The sequence below is a fragment of the Camelina sativa genome, chromosome 15, assembly GCF_030686135.1.
Source record: "Camelina sativa cultivar CO46 ecotype springtype chromosome 15, ASM3068613v1".
In the NCBI taxonomy this organism is placed as follows: domain Eukaryota; kingdom Viridiplantae; phylum Streptophyta; class Magnoliopsida; order Brassicales; family Brassicaceae; genus Camelina; species Camelina sativa.
In genome coordinates this window covers 19800668-19815740 of record NC_141894.1, presented here as the reverse complement: position 1 = coordinate 19815740, position 15073 = coordinate 19800668, and the positions used below count along the sequence as shown (strand labels likewise).

Sequence of the window (15073 nt, the reverse complement as noted above, 5' to 3'; positions counted from 1 at the left end):
TTAATAGGATATAAATATTTTAGAAAAGTAAATAATATTTGTCTATCCAAAATATTATATAATGAAATTATATAGTATAGAACGTTTAATAAAACGTAAGTGGTGGTGATGGTAATATGGTGGTGGTAGACGGCATGGTGATGATAGTGATCTCGTAAAGAAAACGTTATACCCTAAATGATACAATATAGAGAACCCAAACTAACGACTTAAACGCACAACAAATGAAATAGTATAGAACAAAACTAAATAGTATAGAATGAAACGTTTTTACAAAAATAGATTGAAGTAATAAAATAAAATAAAATGAAAAGTATGAAACAAGTCATATAAAATCTAATATATTGAGTTGAACATTTGCTTAACTAAAAGTACTATATACCCTAAATGATACAACATAGAGAACTCAAATATTCGAATCCAACGCATATTGAATATAAAAGATATACCCTAAAGGATATAATATTGTCAACCCCAACAACCAAATTAAACGCTAAAAATAATAATATATAAATATTTTGCATACTTCTAATTATAATTTAAATTTTGTAATTATGCAATATAAATATAGCTCAAAAATTGAGAATGAAATTTTAAAAATAAAACATGAAATAGAATGTTGTTGTGTTCTACATATTACAAATAATTTTATTATATTGTTATATAGTGAGTTAAAATTGTTCGTTTAAAAAAAATGAAATTGTTAGATAAACTAAAAAACAGTTTGTTTTTGAAGTGAGATTGTGTAATCCAGAAATAAATAAATTTTATTGCAAACTATATAAACAGATAAATAGAAATATATGAATGAGAAAAATTAAAGGATAAAGAAAGAAAAAGAAAAGAGAAAATAAAATATATGTACATAATAGAAATGAGGGTGTACGTGAATATAAGGTGAGAGGGAGAATGTGTTAACAACTGTTGATTATGTACTAGGGATAGCATTGTCATTATTATAAAAAATATATAGAATATAAGAGGGTTATGGTTAGAATAGTCAGCCACTTAATTAAAGTTTGGTTTTGGGTTATATCTGCCAATTTCCCTTCAATAAGATCCATTTACATAAAAAAAAATGAGGTGCCTATGCCTACCAGAAAAAAAATATCCAGTATTCGGTCATCAGCAAAGACCATTAGCAATTCAGTTCCTGGGCCGGGACGGCCCATATCTTACATGCAAATACATTGTCACAGATATTTTTATTTTTCCTCATAAAATAGTTTGTAAGAAAAAGAAAAAAAGAGAGAGAAGAGAAAGCATTATCCCTTACGACGAGTAAGCCGTCGTTTTGAGGTTTTTTTTTTTTTTTTTTTTTGGTTTTGGCACCGTTCGTACAATCCTGAGATCTTCTTCAAACTCTTCCTTTTCTTGTCTCCTTTTCTCAGTCCGTCGTCGTTTTGATTCAAGTTCGCTGTTTTTCTGGTTAGTCTTCCCCTTCTCCGGCGTCGTTTCGTGTTTAACGTCTCTGTCTATCTGATTCCATATCGTTCGTTTCTTCTCTGTGTGTAACCGACCAATGGAAGATAAAAATCAAACCTTTTTCTCTATTAATGGGTTTCGTAGTGTTGAGGAAATCTCTGTCCTTTTTACATTTTCTGGTTTTGAGGCTTGAAAGATTTGATTTTTTTTTTTTGTTTAGGGTTTCTTCGATTTTGATTGATTGGAATCATTAATGTGTTTTCCCATCAAAATTATTGTTTTTTTCCTGGTAAAGTTTGAAGCTTTGGAACATTATTGTGATTAAAGTTTGAAGATTTATTCGGCTTTGTGCAGGTGAGTGTTGATTCTGATGGATATCTTAGCGAATCCAGGGCCACTTAAGGATATTGTGCTTTATGATCAAGAGAAACATGTTTCCTCCGCTGTTTGGGATGGCCAGGTTTTAACTCTTCTCTGCACTTAAAAAATTCGATTTGTGGAAACTGTGACTAAGATTGGATGGTTTTGTCATATATTTGTTTGCTGGTCCTTAGAGGCTAACAATAATGTGGAAATGAATTGTTAGGAGCGAGGTGCGTTGAGGTGTCATGAGCACACATCAAAGTTGGGTGAGTGGAAGCTTAAACCAAAGCAGATAGAATTGGTGGAGAGAGCCGGTTTTGGGTATTTGAGAAGGATCCCTGCCATTAGTCTTGACAACCCTCTTATCTCTGCGCTGGTCGAGCGTTGGAGGAGAGAGACCAACACTTTTCACTTCACAACTGGGGAAATGACTGTGACTCTTGAGGACATTGCTCTGTTACTCGGATTGGGGATTGATGGTAAACCTGTCATTGGAGTTACATATACAACTTGTTCTGCGGTATGTGAGAGGTACTTAGGCAAGGTACCAGAATCTAATTACGCTAGTGGTGGGATGGTTAAGCTTAGCTGGTTGAAAGACAAGTTCTCTGACTGTAAAGATGATGCATCTTTTGATAGAGTTGAGTACTGTACACGGGCTTACCTTTTGTACTTAGTAGGTAGTACCATCTTCTCTACAACCACTGGAAACAAGGTGCCTGTTATGTATCTTCCGCTGTTTGAGGATTTTGATGATGCTGGAACATTTGCTTGGGGTGCAGCTGCTTTGGCTTTCTTGTATAGAGCACTTGGGAATGCTTCTGTTAAATCCCAAAGCACGATTTGTGGTTGCTTGACGTTATTACAGGTGCTATGATTTTCATTTCTCGTTCCCAAACTGATATTATCACTGACCACATGTCGAATATTTTGCTAGTTTCAGCAGTTTGGATACTTGTGTAATTGAATACATTTACTTAATCTTCTCTATCCTTTTTTTTTTTTTTTTTGGTTTTTTATAGTGTTGGAGTTACTATCACTTAAACGTTGGCCGGCCAAAGCTGAATCGTGAGCCCATCCATGATCATTTCCCATTTGTGCTTAGGTGGAAGGGGAAGCAAACTGGTCCAACAGCAAACCGTGATGTTGTCTTTTACCGGAAAGCATTGGACGCCTTGAAGCCATGTGAGGTAAGCTTGTTTATCTTTCATATTCATCAGCTACTCTTCTTTTTGTATACTTCTATTGATCGAATGTTGCTCATATACCTTCCTTGGGAATTAGGTGGAGTGGCTTCCGTATGAAAATATGGATGGTAGATACATACCAGATCACATTAGAAACTCTCTGCAGTTGGGTAGATCGAAAACAATGCTGATATCTTTTGACAAGGCAGAGAGACACTTGCCTGATCGCTGTCTCAAACAGTTTGCCTTGTTTCAAGGCATCCCAGAAGATGTGCAAAAGTGGGTAAGAAAGTCTCGGGGAGTTGATGGAGGGGTTGACCTGTCGGTTAAAATGGAATCAGAGTTAAGCGAGTGGGAAATGCGGTGGGAAAACATTGTGCCTGATGATGTTCTAGGCGTTGATGAAGCAGACTACATGAGGTGGTATCTTGGAATAACCCGAAAAATTGTGGGAAGGCCCATCTCTCTCTCAAGCGAGTTTCAAAGAACGGTAATAGCTAACAACAAGTTTCTTGACCCTTGGTCATTTTGACAGTAACGTTTCTAGGTATGATCTTAATACTTTATCCTCCTTGTTGATTGCAGATTACAAATGTGAGGGATATATTGGAGTTGGCTGAGAATTTCCAAACACATGATTTGGATCTTGAAAGAGGCAACATGATTTCACGGATTATGAACCTTGCGCAAGATTGCCTAAGAGATCAAGCTGGAGTAACGGTTACAGCAGAAAGCCAGCAGCAGATCGAACTTGGGAAAAGAATGCGCGGTAAAGAAAGGGTGAGGAGGAAGGGGATGGGAAAGAGAAGGAAAGGCATTGATCCAATGGAAGACTATGGGGGTAGTGAAGATGAATCACAGTTTGGGCCTGTGGTTGAGGTTGGTGAAATGCATTTACCACTTACGCATACAAATTCAGTGTATGATGGAACACATCTGTATGATCCTGTCACCAAAGTTGATGACATGGAGCTTTGCGACACCATCCGTCAATTGCCCGAGACTCAAGACATCAACAAGATTGACGGGTCATTGCTAGACGATGCAGACAAGTCTTTTGAGGACAGTAAGTTACATGATGAAATTGATACAACTAATGTTATGAGTGGCGAGGAGCCAACCGAGAGCATGGCGGAACTGCCCGAGGGCTATGATGTGAAGAAAGAAGATAAAGAATCAAAGGTTGAAGATTATGACGCAGCTAAGGAAATAATTAGTGATGTTAGCGGTGAAGAAAACGCAAACAGAGAGGAAGAAGATGGAACAGAGATGGGAGAAAGTGTTGCAGATTCGTCTTCTCTCGAAAGAAGAGGAGCGAACACTATGGTGGCTTGAAAACAGTTGGTTTCATCTCATCTATTTAACCAATGTGAATCTCTCTGCCCTGTCTATCTCTTGAGTTGTTGAGAGTTGTGGAACTGACAGATTCAATGAGAGTTATGGCTGCAGAGGAACTTAAGTTTAGTTTTCTATTTTGTATTTCTTTTAACTTATTTCGTTTGTTTTCTTAAATTACTGTCTTTTGTTTTAGAAGTATGTTTAATCAACTATCTGTAGTGTAGAAGAGGTTACAGAAAAGGATGGAAGAAGCATGAAACATCAGTATTCTGATTTAGTGATTAGTGTGACTCCGATTAGTATCTCTGTTTCTTCCTAGCAGAAACAAACTTAGATATATCGCAAGTAGAGACTTCTTATTTTCAGGTCATTCCTCTTCAAACTCAACATTTTAATGCATATCGCAAGAGTTGGTTTCACAACTTTTTCTTTGTTATTTATTAAATCATCTTATCCTAGTTGTGGTTGACAAGTTTTTTTTATTCATTGGGTTTCATATTTCTATCATTGTTATGCTTTGTTTCTCTTATTTTCATTCTACACTTTAGAAATTAGATCCACCTTCTTATTATATAAAGTTAGGTTTCAAAGTTAGTCATTAACATTATTTTACATATCAAGTTTATTGATAAGATGTGGGGTTTCCCCCAACCGTTCGAGATGCTTAAGAGCTTTACTTACACAAAATTATGTTCAATCTGATTTGACGAACTTCTAATTGCAAACGAGTTTTATCGTCAAGTATTGGTTGCACTTATTGTGTCATGTCTCTAATCCTTAATGAATGTAATCGAAATGATTCGTAACCTCAACTTGTGCTAAAGCCCTGATGGTGTTGTCATTGCTTAAATCTATTTTCAATTCGTTCGATTCTAGATTGACGCTTTTGATTGAGTCACTAACAGATCATTTGATATGTTTAATTAGATTTATGAAGGAAAAAAAAATTTACAAACCCTTTTGACTATATTTGGTAGATCAAATAGTCACTATAGCAGTAAAAACAAATTAGTTAATTTACCTAACAAAGATGCTCTTTCCTCATTCTATTTCCCTCTCTCTCTCTTTCTTTCTACTCATCTAATTTTTGTAAAGAGTGTAGTGTGTTTACTCATAAAAATTCTCCATTTTGTTCTTTTGTGAATTTTAAAATAACAACAACAACATTACTAAAATTCGAAAGTGTTCGAAGATCAGTGGTGGTTCAACAAATTGACCTTGAAAATTCCTCACATTTTTTTTCTTTAATTACAAAAGTACTTAAGTTCTGCAAACAAAAGTAGTCCTTACAAGAGAAAAAAAAAACAAGTCCACTTGTGAAAGAATCAATACTTTTTGTTTTGTTCCTCTCGGAGTAAGTATATAAATATACATATTTGCAAAAACAGATCCCTGTACTTTAATATACTCTCACTTTATAACCGAAGGAAACGAAGAAAACACAACACTAATGAGAGACACGAGATTATAATGCACTGGGTTCTGTGGGTCCCAATGCTTCGTCTTTTTGTCGGCTTGTGTTTTGTGGGTGGAGAATATATGTCATGAGAAACGTATCATCTAACCGTTAGATCAGCTACGTCCACATATATTTCTGTACACCACGAAACACAGGATTACAACCGCTTCTTCCCACTTTCTTCTTCTTCTCTCTCTTTTTTTTTTTCTTTTTCCCATAGTCATTTCTAAGTCCAACCATCTGTTTTTTTTTTTTTGACATGACCTTTTGTTCTTCTCTTTTCTCTTTGTAACCCAATTTGAGGTTGTTCGATTCGATCTACGGGTTTCTTGATCTTTTATTACAAGAACTTTGAGAAGCTTCAGTTTTGTCTTGGGATCCTCGTCTTTTTTGGGTGTTTTGGTCGGTTGGTGATCTTCTCGATGTCTGTGCTAGGTAAATTTTTTGGAATATTTATTTAAGCTTTCTAAAAAAAAACAAATTTAGGGTAGTATTAAATGTTTAATTTTATGCGAATCTTGATACTGGGTCGTCTCCTGACTCCGTAGTAAATGGAACCAATTTGCCGACTTTTTTTTTTTTTTTTTTTTTTTTTTTTTTTTTTATATAAATTTGGTTTTAAGTATTTTTAGCAAATGCTTTACTTTTGGGAGTTTTTTACTGAGATATAGAGATAGAGACTGAGTTCTTTTGTGTTTATCATGTCTTATTGGAGATATAAAACGTAGATCATTCATTAGTCATTTCTTGTTTGGTTTGTGGACACATTTTGTGAGACTTTATGGTAATACTTGAGTCTATTGACTCGTTGGTCGAGCATATGACAAATTATATTAAAATTCAAGAAAGCTTTGATAAAATTGTAACTGTCACCACTCTGTCATGCTCTTTAAGAGATCCTTTGTGTTCTGTAAAAGTTTGTTCCTATTGTTGTTTCTATGGAGTTAGTTTAGTATTATAAATTCACTAAAATAATATTTGTTTTTGTTTTGATTGCTTCTCCAGGCTTTGGAAACTAAATGGATTTGGCGTTTAAGCTTCATTCTATCCGGCTTTGAACTCGTTTGAATTTCTTTTGGTGTTGGTTAGAAAATTTTGTTGGTCTTTTAATTATGGCTGAGGAGGTTGTGAAAGTTCCGGTTAGTGATATGGAATTAGACGATTCAAGCGAGACTAAAGTAGCTGATGATGTTGTTGCCACTGATGAAATGGAGGCTAAACCAGTGACTGTTACTAGAACTGAAACTGTTGTTGAAGGTTGTCAGACCGAAAGTTCGAAAGCTACAGAGTGCAAGGAGCTACTACAACCTGTTCCTCATACCACAGCTTCACAGTCGGAAGTAGATGTCGCCGCTTCCCCGACATCCGAGAAAGCACCAAAGGTTTCTGAAAGTAGCACTGTGTTGTCTTTGCAGTCTGGTTCAGAAGGGAATAGCCCTTTTATTCGTGAGAAGGTTATGGAAGACGGATACAACTGGCGGAAGTACGGACAGAAGCTTGTTAAAGGGAATGAGTTTGTCAGGAGCTATTACAGGTGCACGCACCCAAACTGCAAAGCCAAAAAGCAATTGGAACGGTCGCCTGGTGGACAAGTCGTGGACACTGTTTACTTTGGTGAACATGATCATCCAAAGCCTCTTACTGGTCCTGTACCTATCAATCAGGATAAACGAAGTGATGTCTTCACAGCTGTGAGTAAAGGTGAATAAAGAACATATATAATTTTCTATTTATAAAAATGTTTCCGTTAGCGCTTATGATGTGGTGACATATTAAATGTAACATTGTTTCTTATGGTGTTATGTTTGTAGAGAAATCATCTGGATCCATTGTTCAGACACCTCGCCAAACCGAACCACCAAAGATCCACAGAGGATTACATGTTTCAGTTGTTCCACCAGCCGATGATGTGAAAACTGATAGTTCACAATCAAGTAGGATAAAGGGTGACAACAGTCACAAGGATTATAATAGTCCTTCCTCAAAGCGAAGGTAGTAATGATCAATGTTTCAGTTTTTTTTTTTTTTTCATTGTTCTGAAGGAAGGCTTCACCATTGGTGATCTTTGTTTTTCTTGTTATGTCGATGTCACTTAATCAGGAAGAAAGGAGGAAACATTGAGCCAAGTCCAGTGGAAAGGTCAACCAATGATTCACGCATTGTGGTTCACACTCAGACTCTGTTTGATATTGTGAATGATGGGTACCGATGGCGTAAATATGGTCAGAAATCAGTGAAAGGCAGCCCATATCCGAGGTTGTGATTGATTACAGGAAACACTCTATGATGTTAAAACTTTTGGTTTCATTCTTCTCTGCTTATTTTCTTTCTCTGTTTGATGGATATATTAGGAGCTACTATAGATGTTCAAGCTCTGGATGCCCTGTCAAGAAACACGTAGAGAGGTCATCTCATGACACAAAATTGCTTATAACGACTTACGAGGGAAAGCACGACCACGATATGCCTCCAGGAAGGGTTGTTACTCATAATAACATGCTGGACTCGGAAGTTGATGATAAAGAACTGAATGTTAAAGAAGGAGATGCCAACAAGACTCCACAGAGCTCAGACCAGCATGACGAAGATCACCCAATAAAGAAAACTAAGACTAATGGCTTTGAGAAAAGTCTTGATCAAGGTCCTGTCTTGGATGAGAAACTGAAGGAAGAAATAAAAGACATATCTGATGTAAACAAAGATCATGCAGCGAATCACACGAAGCTGGAAACAAAGTCAGATGATAAAACCACAGCTTGTCATGAGAAGGCAGTGAGAACCCTGGTGACTGAGGAACAGAAAACCAAGACAGAGCCTGCCCAAAGCTAAGCATTCGGTGTTGTACCGAGTGGTAATTTATATGGCTGTTTTAACGTAGATTAGTACAGGCAATATGGTTATAGACTGTACAGTTGTTGTTCAGGCGGGACCAGATTTAGATTAGTGTTTAATGGAATAGTATGCTTACTACCCTTATATAGCCACTTCCATTTGGTTCAAATAAGAGTTACAGGAAGAGATGGTAACACAACATGAGTCTTTCTTTGTCGATGGAGCCTGTGTAATAGTTGTAGTATGGGGATGTATATGATTTGATTCAACCTTATTAATGGTATTGAGACAACCATCTATTACTTCCAATTTGTCTTTTACATTACATTCTCGGATCATTCTTTCACTTCCAGGCACAAGATGAAACCAAGACCCTGTCCATCCAACCAAGATATAAAGCACCATCTCTTTCTTCAATCCCATACCCGTTGCTGTAATCTCTCAAGAGGGCTCTAATGGTGGCTGAAATTATTGAGCTCAAGGGGTATGGCTCAAAACCCGCCATGGAAAACCTTGACTTCCATTTCCCGAGAGGCTCGTGCCTTTCGATCCTCTCAGCTCCTTCACAAGCTATGATGTTGACAACATCCCTTGCCAAGCAGTGCTGCTCGATACTGATCCTTTCTTTGTGATTTCTCGGAAGCATCACATCAATAGACTCAAACATTGCCGTATAATAACTTAATGTCTCAAAGAACCTAGGAAGGAAAGGGGAAGTGTTCGTGTTGCATTCTTGTTCCACAAGAGTGACCACTTTAGGTGATAGACTCTTCACCATCCTCAGCAACCGGTCCCTATGGTTTTCCATGCTTACGCTCTCGTCAGGCAAGTGGTGCAGCATGTAAGCAAAGTTAACTCCAAGGGCTTCGCCTTCCCGGACATCAAGATTTGGCACTTCAACTTCATAACTCGGCCTTGAAATCGCATTGAACTTGAATGGGACATCAAACTTCTTTGCAAGTTTCTCTAGTCTTCTCTTGACTGTTACCAAGACAGACAAATCACCAATTCCGGTAATTCGAATATTTGGAGCCCCACCAGGCCTAGCTGCAAAAGCCTGAATCAGTGAAATCCACTGGCTCCCTTGCCCAATTTGGAAGTCAATAATGTGAATTCTCTCCTCATCCTTCATTGCTTCTGCGATAGCCCCATTCGCTGACATGTAACCAAACTTGAAATATGGGCAAACCTCATGCAGAACATACACATAAGATAAGAACTCGTACCTCTCTGGTTCTCTGGATTGGAGAGATTTGTATATCGAACTACCAGAGGCAGCTAGCCTTGCCACAAGCCCTTCTAACATGTACGCTCCCAATCTCTGGATTGGCGCACCAGAAATGGAAACCATACCACGCAACTCTCCCATACACCATCGTGCCAATAGAAGGTTATTCTCAGAAACAGCTTTCGCACAAGCAACCAGTACCCATTTCAAGTCTCCCCTTGATATTGCCTCCACTATCAACAACAAGTCATTAGCATCTTCAGGCCACATGGAGAGTTCATGGCAGATAGCATCATTGATACTCTCAGCTATCTCTGGCAATGGCTGCAACATTATTGTTTCCACTTCTCGCACATTGTGTCTCGAACCTCTTACATTGTCCATCACAAACAAGCAGCCTCAGGGAATAGTTCTTGGTATTATTAGGAGAACGCTGTTGATCGAGGGAGATACTATTGGTGAATAGAGAGAGTTCTATAACAAAGTTCATGAAAACGTCAACCAGATAAATCACTTTCTTCTGAAAAAGTCCCCGAGATGCAGCTTCTGCTCCAAATCTCAGCAGTGGATTTCAAGTAAAGTAGTCTGATATACTTGGAAACTTTAAACATCAACCATTCCTCAGGACATGACCTTTACATATCTGATCTTCATAACACACAGTATACAGTACATATATCCCTATCTAGCAATAGCCAATCATATAAGGGCTGCAAAACCTGTAGAAGTCATACACAAGTCTTTAATCAGATTGAATTAGATATGAAAAGCATACAATCATATCCATGGAGATCAAAACTCTTCCAAGGACTATAGAATACAACTCATGAGTACTCTATGAATCTACATCAACCATGTACTACTACTTCATCAATAAACAAAGACATAAAAGAGAGTTCCAATCCTAAACTAGCACTTCCATTATCCAATCATACGATCACAATTTGACAATTTCTCTTCAGACTTCAGAGCATCATGTGCACCCAACCAACATCAAACTGAACAACTATCTTCGTTTTGAATTTGCAAAATTGTAAACAAAGAGAAATTTTTTCAAGTTTTGTGTATAAGAAGAAGCAGAGCATCAAAATCGGAGGATAAAGTTTATATTTTTGTGACTAACCTTGTGTAGAAGAAGATTAAGAAGTAATCTTTTGGTCCAAGAGATTTGGTTTTGCAAGTGAGAGAGATCCCATCCCACCCAAAGCTCGCAGCTGAAGCAAAAGGAAGAATCTTTAGTGGCTGTAAAGAAGATACGACACCGTTTCAGCTTAAACCCGAATAAGACCCGATCACCCACTTGGTAATTTTGATATGACCCATCTCTCTCTCTCTCTCTTAAAGCCTCTGGTCAAATGGGAAATAGTGTAAGAAGCAACCTAATAAGAGACCTCAGAGGAAGACGATCGATGGATCCTCGGATATGGCACAAAGTAGCTGCAGTTTCCGGTAAGATTTTGTCGATAAAGTAATGATCTTTGAATTGATGCTGTAAGGAAGATACTGATTCGTCTAGTGTTGTAGGTATGGCTGCTCTTGGATTAGGAACTTACGGTGCTCATTTCTTTAAACCAGAGAACCCTTCTTACAAACAGGTTCAGATTCTGAAATTGTTCGGAAATTTGATTACTTTTTTTTTACATTTAGCTATGTGGGTTTTTGCATTTGTTGTTGGATTTGTCTAGTAAAGTTTAAGGTTTTTTTTTTTTTTTTTTTTTTTCCAGGTGTGGCAAACGGCTTCTCTTTACCATTTGGTTCACACTGCTGCTCTTGTTTCTGCTCCTAGCACCAAATATCCCAACATTGTAAAGCTTTCTCTTGTTTCCTCTGTTTCTCCAGTTTGTGTCCTTATGCAAGTTGATGGAGCTGACATATCCTTTTTCTTGCTCAGTTTGGTGGCTTGTTGACTGCTGGGATTGTAGCCTTTTCCGGGACGTAAGTTGCTATCTTTTTGTTTTTCAAATTCTTCAATTTAACCTCCTGAATGGGGATGTGTATAGTAGAGATTTTGTGTTTAATGTTTGTTGGATGTCTTGTAATTGAGCGATTCAAAATGATTTGGAGTTTCCAGTATACGCTCTAATCTTTTGGAATTGGCAATAGCTGCCGCAAACCACGTTGTCATGTTTCGTACTCTAATTCATCTAAAAAGCATTGCGTTACTTGCTAGTTGCATAGGTCTTTGTATGTATGGTTTTGTGAGGTAATGATTAAATTTCAGAAAGAATCCATGCATTTCATGAAATAATTTGCTCCCGTCCCACAAACCATGTGCATCTGAAATTATGGTCTTTGAACTATATCTCAGATGCTTACTAGGTAACTGAACTCTAATGTTTTTGGATCACTAGTCTATTTCCAGGTAATGAGTATGTGAGAAAGTTTTATGTTGGTCAAAATGTTGCAGGTGTTATATGGTAGCGCTGCGTGAGGACAGAAAGTTTTCAACCTTGGCACCATTCGGAGGCTTTGCCTTCATCGCTGCTTGGGGAACCCTACTTTTCTAAACAATCTCAAAACCATCATCTATATTGTCAAGTTGTGGTCAAGCTTATTCCACATATGAACTCACTGTTTAATTTCCCTAAGAGATTGCTTAATAGTTAATACAATTCCGTGTCGTCGGTGTCGACAACCATAAAACTTATTCCTTTACTTGTTCACTTTGTTGCTAAAGGGATTATATGTAATTTTATTACCATACAATTTATAAAAATTCAACATTAGAAAACAGGCTGTGCGTCATTTAGCTCCATAGGAGTAATATAAGTGAAACTTCCAAGCAACAAAGATGGATTTATTTTATATTGTGCGACAGTACTAACAATGAGAAAAATTGCTCTATTCGTCATCTTTCATGTCATCTTGGCCCTTCCCTTTGAATCATTTGATATATTCAAAATGGCACGAACCGTGACCTATCAAAATCATCAGATAATCAGACACAGATGGTTGAAGATTTTGTTTGATCAAAGAGCTTAAATAACTGTTGACAAAAGGCCAAGGGTCTAGATAAAGTTTCTTACTAGGATCGCGTTGCGTGAGTATTGCGGCGCTGCTGAAGTAACAATCAGCACCCATGTGCTTATAACTCTGGTAATAACTATTGAAGACAACAGAGGCATGGTCCTTGAGAGTGTTGGGCAAGAAGCAAGGCTGGTTAGGCTGAATCTTACTGCAATCTGCTCCGCCGTGTTGACAAGCCCAGTCTAAGGCTGCTTGTGTCACATAATCTGGTATCTGTGAATCGGCTACACACCATTGTCCGAACTCCGCTTTTGCTATATAAAAAAAAACAAGAAGAGACACATGTTATATCTTTGAGATTATGTGTATGCGAGTGGATGTTACAATAATGGTGTACCTGAAAACGTTACTGTTATGAAAAGTAAAGCAATTGCTATCCTTGACCAGAAACTTTTCATCTTCACAAGAGGCAAGTTGGAAGGTTTGAGAGCTTAAAGATGGTCACACCTCGAGTATTTTATATTGTTAGTAGATAATCTCTGTTTAGTAAATTTATGTGTAATTCTTATCAACTGCCAAATTCTTTAGGTACAAAATTACTTTTTTGCCAGACTACTAATTACTTCTTACTAAATTACTTCTTGGCTATATAATTAAGTTTCTTAGATTTTTGAAATTTAAACATTGTGATTAATGTGTACTAATCTTATGTTATTCAATCATATATTTTTTGAAAACACTAATAAAATTCATTGTTATTGAATTAATGATTTAAAAATTTACTTTACAATCCAGTGTTATTGAATTTCTTTTCAAAATTTGATTTTTAATGATTTTAAAGGATCTCCTATATATTAATAGAAAAGCACATTTGAGAAAAAGCTGATGTGTCGCCGTCAGAAAGCTCAAGACACTTTTTAGCAAAATACCATTAAATTTTTCTAATTAATTACAGCTCTATGCCATTATCTTTATTTTTAGGGCATTCTCAAAAATGCCCATTTTTCCATACCCCTTTTTAAAAATACCCCTTCATGTTGACCTTTTTAAAACTACACTTCTTTATATACAAAATGACCAAATTACCCTTTTTGAGTGACAGTAAGAATGTACAGTCATCAAAATCGAAAATATTTTCCCGCCAAATTGTTTTTTTTCCGCCAAAATCGAAAATTTTTCCCGCCAAAAAAAAAAATTTTCCCGCCAAAATCGAAAAATTTTCCCGCCAAAAATATTGAAATTTATACCTTTTAAGAACATTGTAAACACTTTTAAAAGATTTTTAAAAGCGTTTACAATGTTTTTAAAAGGTTTTTAAGCACATTGTAAACGCTTGTAAATGCTTTTAAAAGGTTTTTAAACACCTTGTAAACGCTTTTAAAAACTTTTTAAAAGCGTTTACAAGGTGTTTAAAAACCTTTTAAAACCCTTTTAAAAATCTTCTAAAAACTTTTACAAGGTTTTTAAAAACATTGTAAAAGCGTTTACAAGGTGTTTAAAAACCTTTTAAAAATCTTTTTAAAAACCATTTGAAAACCTTGTAAAAATCTTCTTAAAACCTTTTAAAACCTTTTAAACAACTTGTAAACTGTAAAAGCGTTTACAAGTTGTTTAAAAAACCTTTTAAAACTCTTTAAAAAATCTTGTAAAAGCCTTTACAAGGTGTTTATAAGGCTTTTATAAGGTAGAAACCTTATAAAACCTTATAAAAACCTTGTAAATTATTTTTGGCGGGAAAATTTTTTTTGTCGAAATTTTTTATCAAAATTTTTTTGACAATAAAATTTTTGGAGGGAAAATTTTTTCGAAAATTTTTTGGCGGGAAAATATGTTGGAAATTTTTTGGCGGGAAAATTTTGTTTTTCTTTTTATTGAATAAAATAATTTTCATCTAAAGGTAAAATGGTCATTAAAAATTAAAAGAGGGCAAAAATAAAAATGGCCTGAAAAGAGGGTATTTTTGAAAAAGGATATATCAAAAGGGGCATTTTTAACAAATTCTCTTATTTTTAAAACAATTAACAGAATAATACTAAGGCAAAATTTCACTAAAATTTACTTACAAATATACAAGCCAAAATTATATTAATTTCTTAAAATTAATATAAATAATGATTTCTTAAAATCAATATAAGTAAAATATTCTAAAAGGACTATAAAAACATATCAATTAATATAAAGTTAATAAAAATAAAGAACATATAACTTATTAACAAAATCATATAAAAACAAAATGATATTTTTATGTTAGTATTATTATCATAGTAATTTAAA

General features: G+C 35.9%; 5 protein-coding genes across 9 annotated transcripts; 3 read left to right on the top strand and 2 right to left on the bottom strand.

Annotated features, from left to right (window-relative positions):
- The first annotated feature begins 1201 nt into the window (after positions 1–1201).
- Positions 1202–4597, top strand: LOC104747160 (protein MAIN-LIKE 2). Of its 2 annotated transcripts, none has more exons than XM_010468741.3 (6): positions 1202–1428; positions 1780–1885; positions 2012–2656; positions 2811–2978; positions 3073–3465; positions 3561–4597. In XM_010468741.3, exons 2-6 carry the CDS (start codon positions 1796–1798, stop codon positions 4308–4310), a joined length of 2046 nt encoding a protein of 681 aa, XP_010467043.2. In that variant the 5' UTR covers positions 1202–1428; positions 1780–1795; the 3' UTR covers positions 4311–4597. The 2 variants fall into 2 exon arrangements, with proteins under 2 accessions (XP_010467043.2, XP_087342815.1); XM_087486689.1 differs by having other exon boundaries at positions 1218–1281.
- A 917-nt stretch (positions 4598–5514) lies between these two features.
- Positions 5515–8913, top strand: LOC104747164 (WRKY transcription factor 1). 2 transcript variants are annotated; one of them, XM_010468747.3, is made up of 5 exons: positions 5515–6207; positions 6778–7473; positions 7584–7764; positions 7873–8028; positions 8124–8913. In XM_010468747.3, the coding sequence occupies exons 2-5, from the start codon at positions 6885–6887 to the stop codon at positions 8599–8601; spliced, it is 1404 nt and encodes a 467-aa protein (XP_010467049.1). In that variant the 5' UTR covers positions 5515–6207; positions 6778–6884; the 3' UTR covers positions 8602–8913. The 2 variants fall into 2 exon arrangements, with proteins under 2 accessions (XP_010467049.1, XP_010467050.1); XM_010468748.3 differs by lacking the exon at positions 5515–6207 and adding an exon at positions 6408–6556.
- LOC104747163 (scarecrow-like protein 21) lies at positions 8864–11087 on the bottom strand. Of its 3 annotated transcripts, none has more exons than XM_087486686.1 (3): positions 10956–11087; positions 9831–10551; positions 8864–9759 (listed from the first exon to the last, which is right to left on the bottom strand). In XM_087486686.1, the coding sequence occupies exon 3, from the start codon at positions 9734–9736 to the stop codon at positions 8948–8950; it is 789 nt and encodes a 262-aa protein (XP_087342812.1). In that variant the 5' UTR covers positions 9737–9759; positions 9831–10551; positions 10956–11087; the 3' UTR covers positions 8864–8947. The 3 variants fall into 3 exon arrangements, with proteins under 3 accessions (XP_087342812.1, XP_087342813.1, XP_087342811.1); XM_087486687.1 differs by having other exon boundaries at positions 8864–9741; XM_087486685.1 differs by lacking the exon at positions 10956–11087 and having other exon boundaries at positions 8864–10216.
- A 67-nt stretch (positions 11088–11154) lies between these two features.
- On the top strand, positions 11155–12563 carry LOC104747162 (uncharacterized). Its single transcript, XM_010468744.2, has 5 exons — positions 11155–11281; positions 11357–11427; positions 11557–11637; positions 11724–11767; positions 12240–12563. Exons 1-5 carry the CDS (start codon positions 11188–11190, stop codon positions 12337–12339), a joined length of 390 nt encoding a protein of 129 aa, XP_010467046.1. The 5' UTR covers positions 11155–11187; the 3' UTR covers positions 12340–12563.
- Positions 12497–13422, bottom strand: LOC104747165 (major pollen allergen Ole e 10-like). Its single transcript, XM_010468749.3, has 3 exons — positions 13197–13422; positions 12859–13113; positions 12497–12750 (listed from the first exon to the last, which is right to left on the bottom strand). Exons 1-3 carry the CDS (start codon positions 13255–13257, stop codon positions 12716–12718), a joined length of 351 nt encoding a protein of 116 aa, XP_010467051.1. The 5' UTR covers positions 13258–13422; the 3' UTR covers positions 12497–12715.
- Between the last annotated feature and the right edge of the window lie 1651 nt (positions 13423–15073).

What these genes read in the sequence shown, in the direction of transcription:
- LOC104747164 (XM_010468747.3), top strand. Translation starts at nt 6,885, where the DNA reads ATGGCTGAGGAGGTTGTGAAAGTTCCGGTTAGTGATATGGAATTAGAC. An exon ending in CTTCACAGCTGTGAGTAAAG is followed by an intron (nt 7,474 to 7,583) that starts GTGAATAAAGAA and finishes TTATGTTTGTAG; the next exon opens with AGAAATCATCTGGATCCATT. An exon ending in AAAGGCAGCCCATATCCGAG is followed by an intron (nt 8,029 to 8,123) that starts GTTGTGATTGAT and finishes TGGATATATTAG; the next exon opens with GAGCTACTATAGATGTTCAA.
- LOC104747162 (XM_010468744.2), top strand. Translation starts at nt 11,188, where the DNA reads ATGGGAAATAGTGTAAGAAGCAACCTAATAAGAGACCTCAGAGGAAGA. An exon ending in CAAAGTAGCTGCAGTTTCCG is followed by an intron (nt 11,282 to 11,356) that starts GTAAGATTTTGT and finishes CTAGTGTTGTAG; the next exon opens with GTATGGCTGCTCTTGGATTA. An exon ending in AGAACCCTTCTTACAAACAG is followed by an intron (nt 11,428 to 11,556) that starts GTTCAGATTCTG and finishes TTTTTTTTCCAG; the next exon opens with GTGTGGCAAACGGCTTCTCT.
- LOC104747160 (XM_010468741.3), top strand. Translation starts at nt 1,796, where the DNA reads ATGGATATCTTAGCGAATCCAGGGCCACTTAAGGATATTGTGCTTTAT. An exon ending in CCGCTGTTTGGGATGGCCAG is followed by an intron (nt 1,886 to 2,011) that starts GTTTTAACTCTT and finishes ATGAATTGTTAG; the next exon opens with GAGCGAGGTGCGTTGAGGTG. An exon ending in GTTGCTTGACGTTATTACAG is followed by an intron (nt 2,657 to 2,810) that starts GTGCTATGATTT and finishes GGTTTTTTATAG; the next exon opens with TGTTGGAGTTACTATCACTT.
- LOC104747163 (XM_087486685.1), bottom strand. Translation starts at nt 10,216, where the DNA reads ATGGACAATGTAAGAGGTTCGAGACACAATGTGCGAGAAGTGGAAACA.
- LOC104747165 (XM_010468749.3), bottom strand. Translation starts at nt 13,257, where the DNA reads ATGAAAAGTTTCTGGTCAAGGATAGCAATTGCTTTACTTTTCATAACA. An exon ending in CATAACAGTAACGTTTTCAG is followed by an intron (nt 13,114 to 13,196) that starts GTACACCATTAT and finishes TTTTTTATATAG; the next exon opens with CAAAAGCGGAGTTCGGACAA. An exon ending in ACTCACGCAACGCGATCCTA is followed by an intron (nt 12,751 to 12,858) that starts GTAAGAAACTTT and finishes TGATTTTGATAG; the next exon opens with GTCACGGTTCGTGCCATTTT.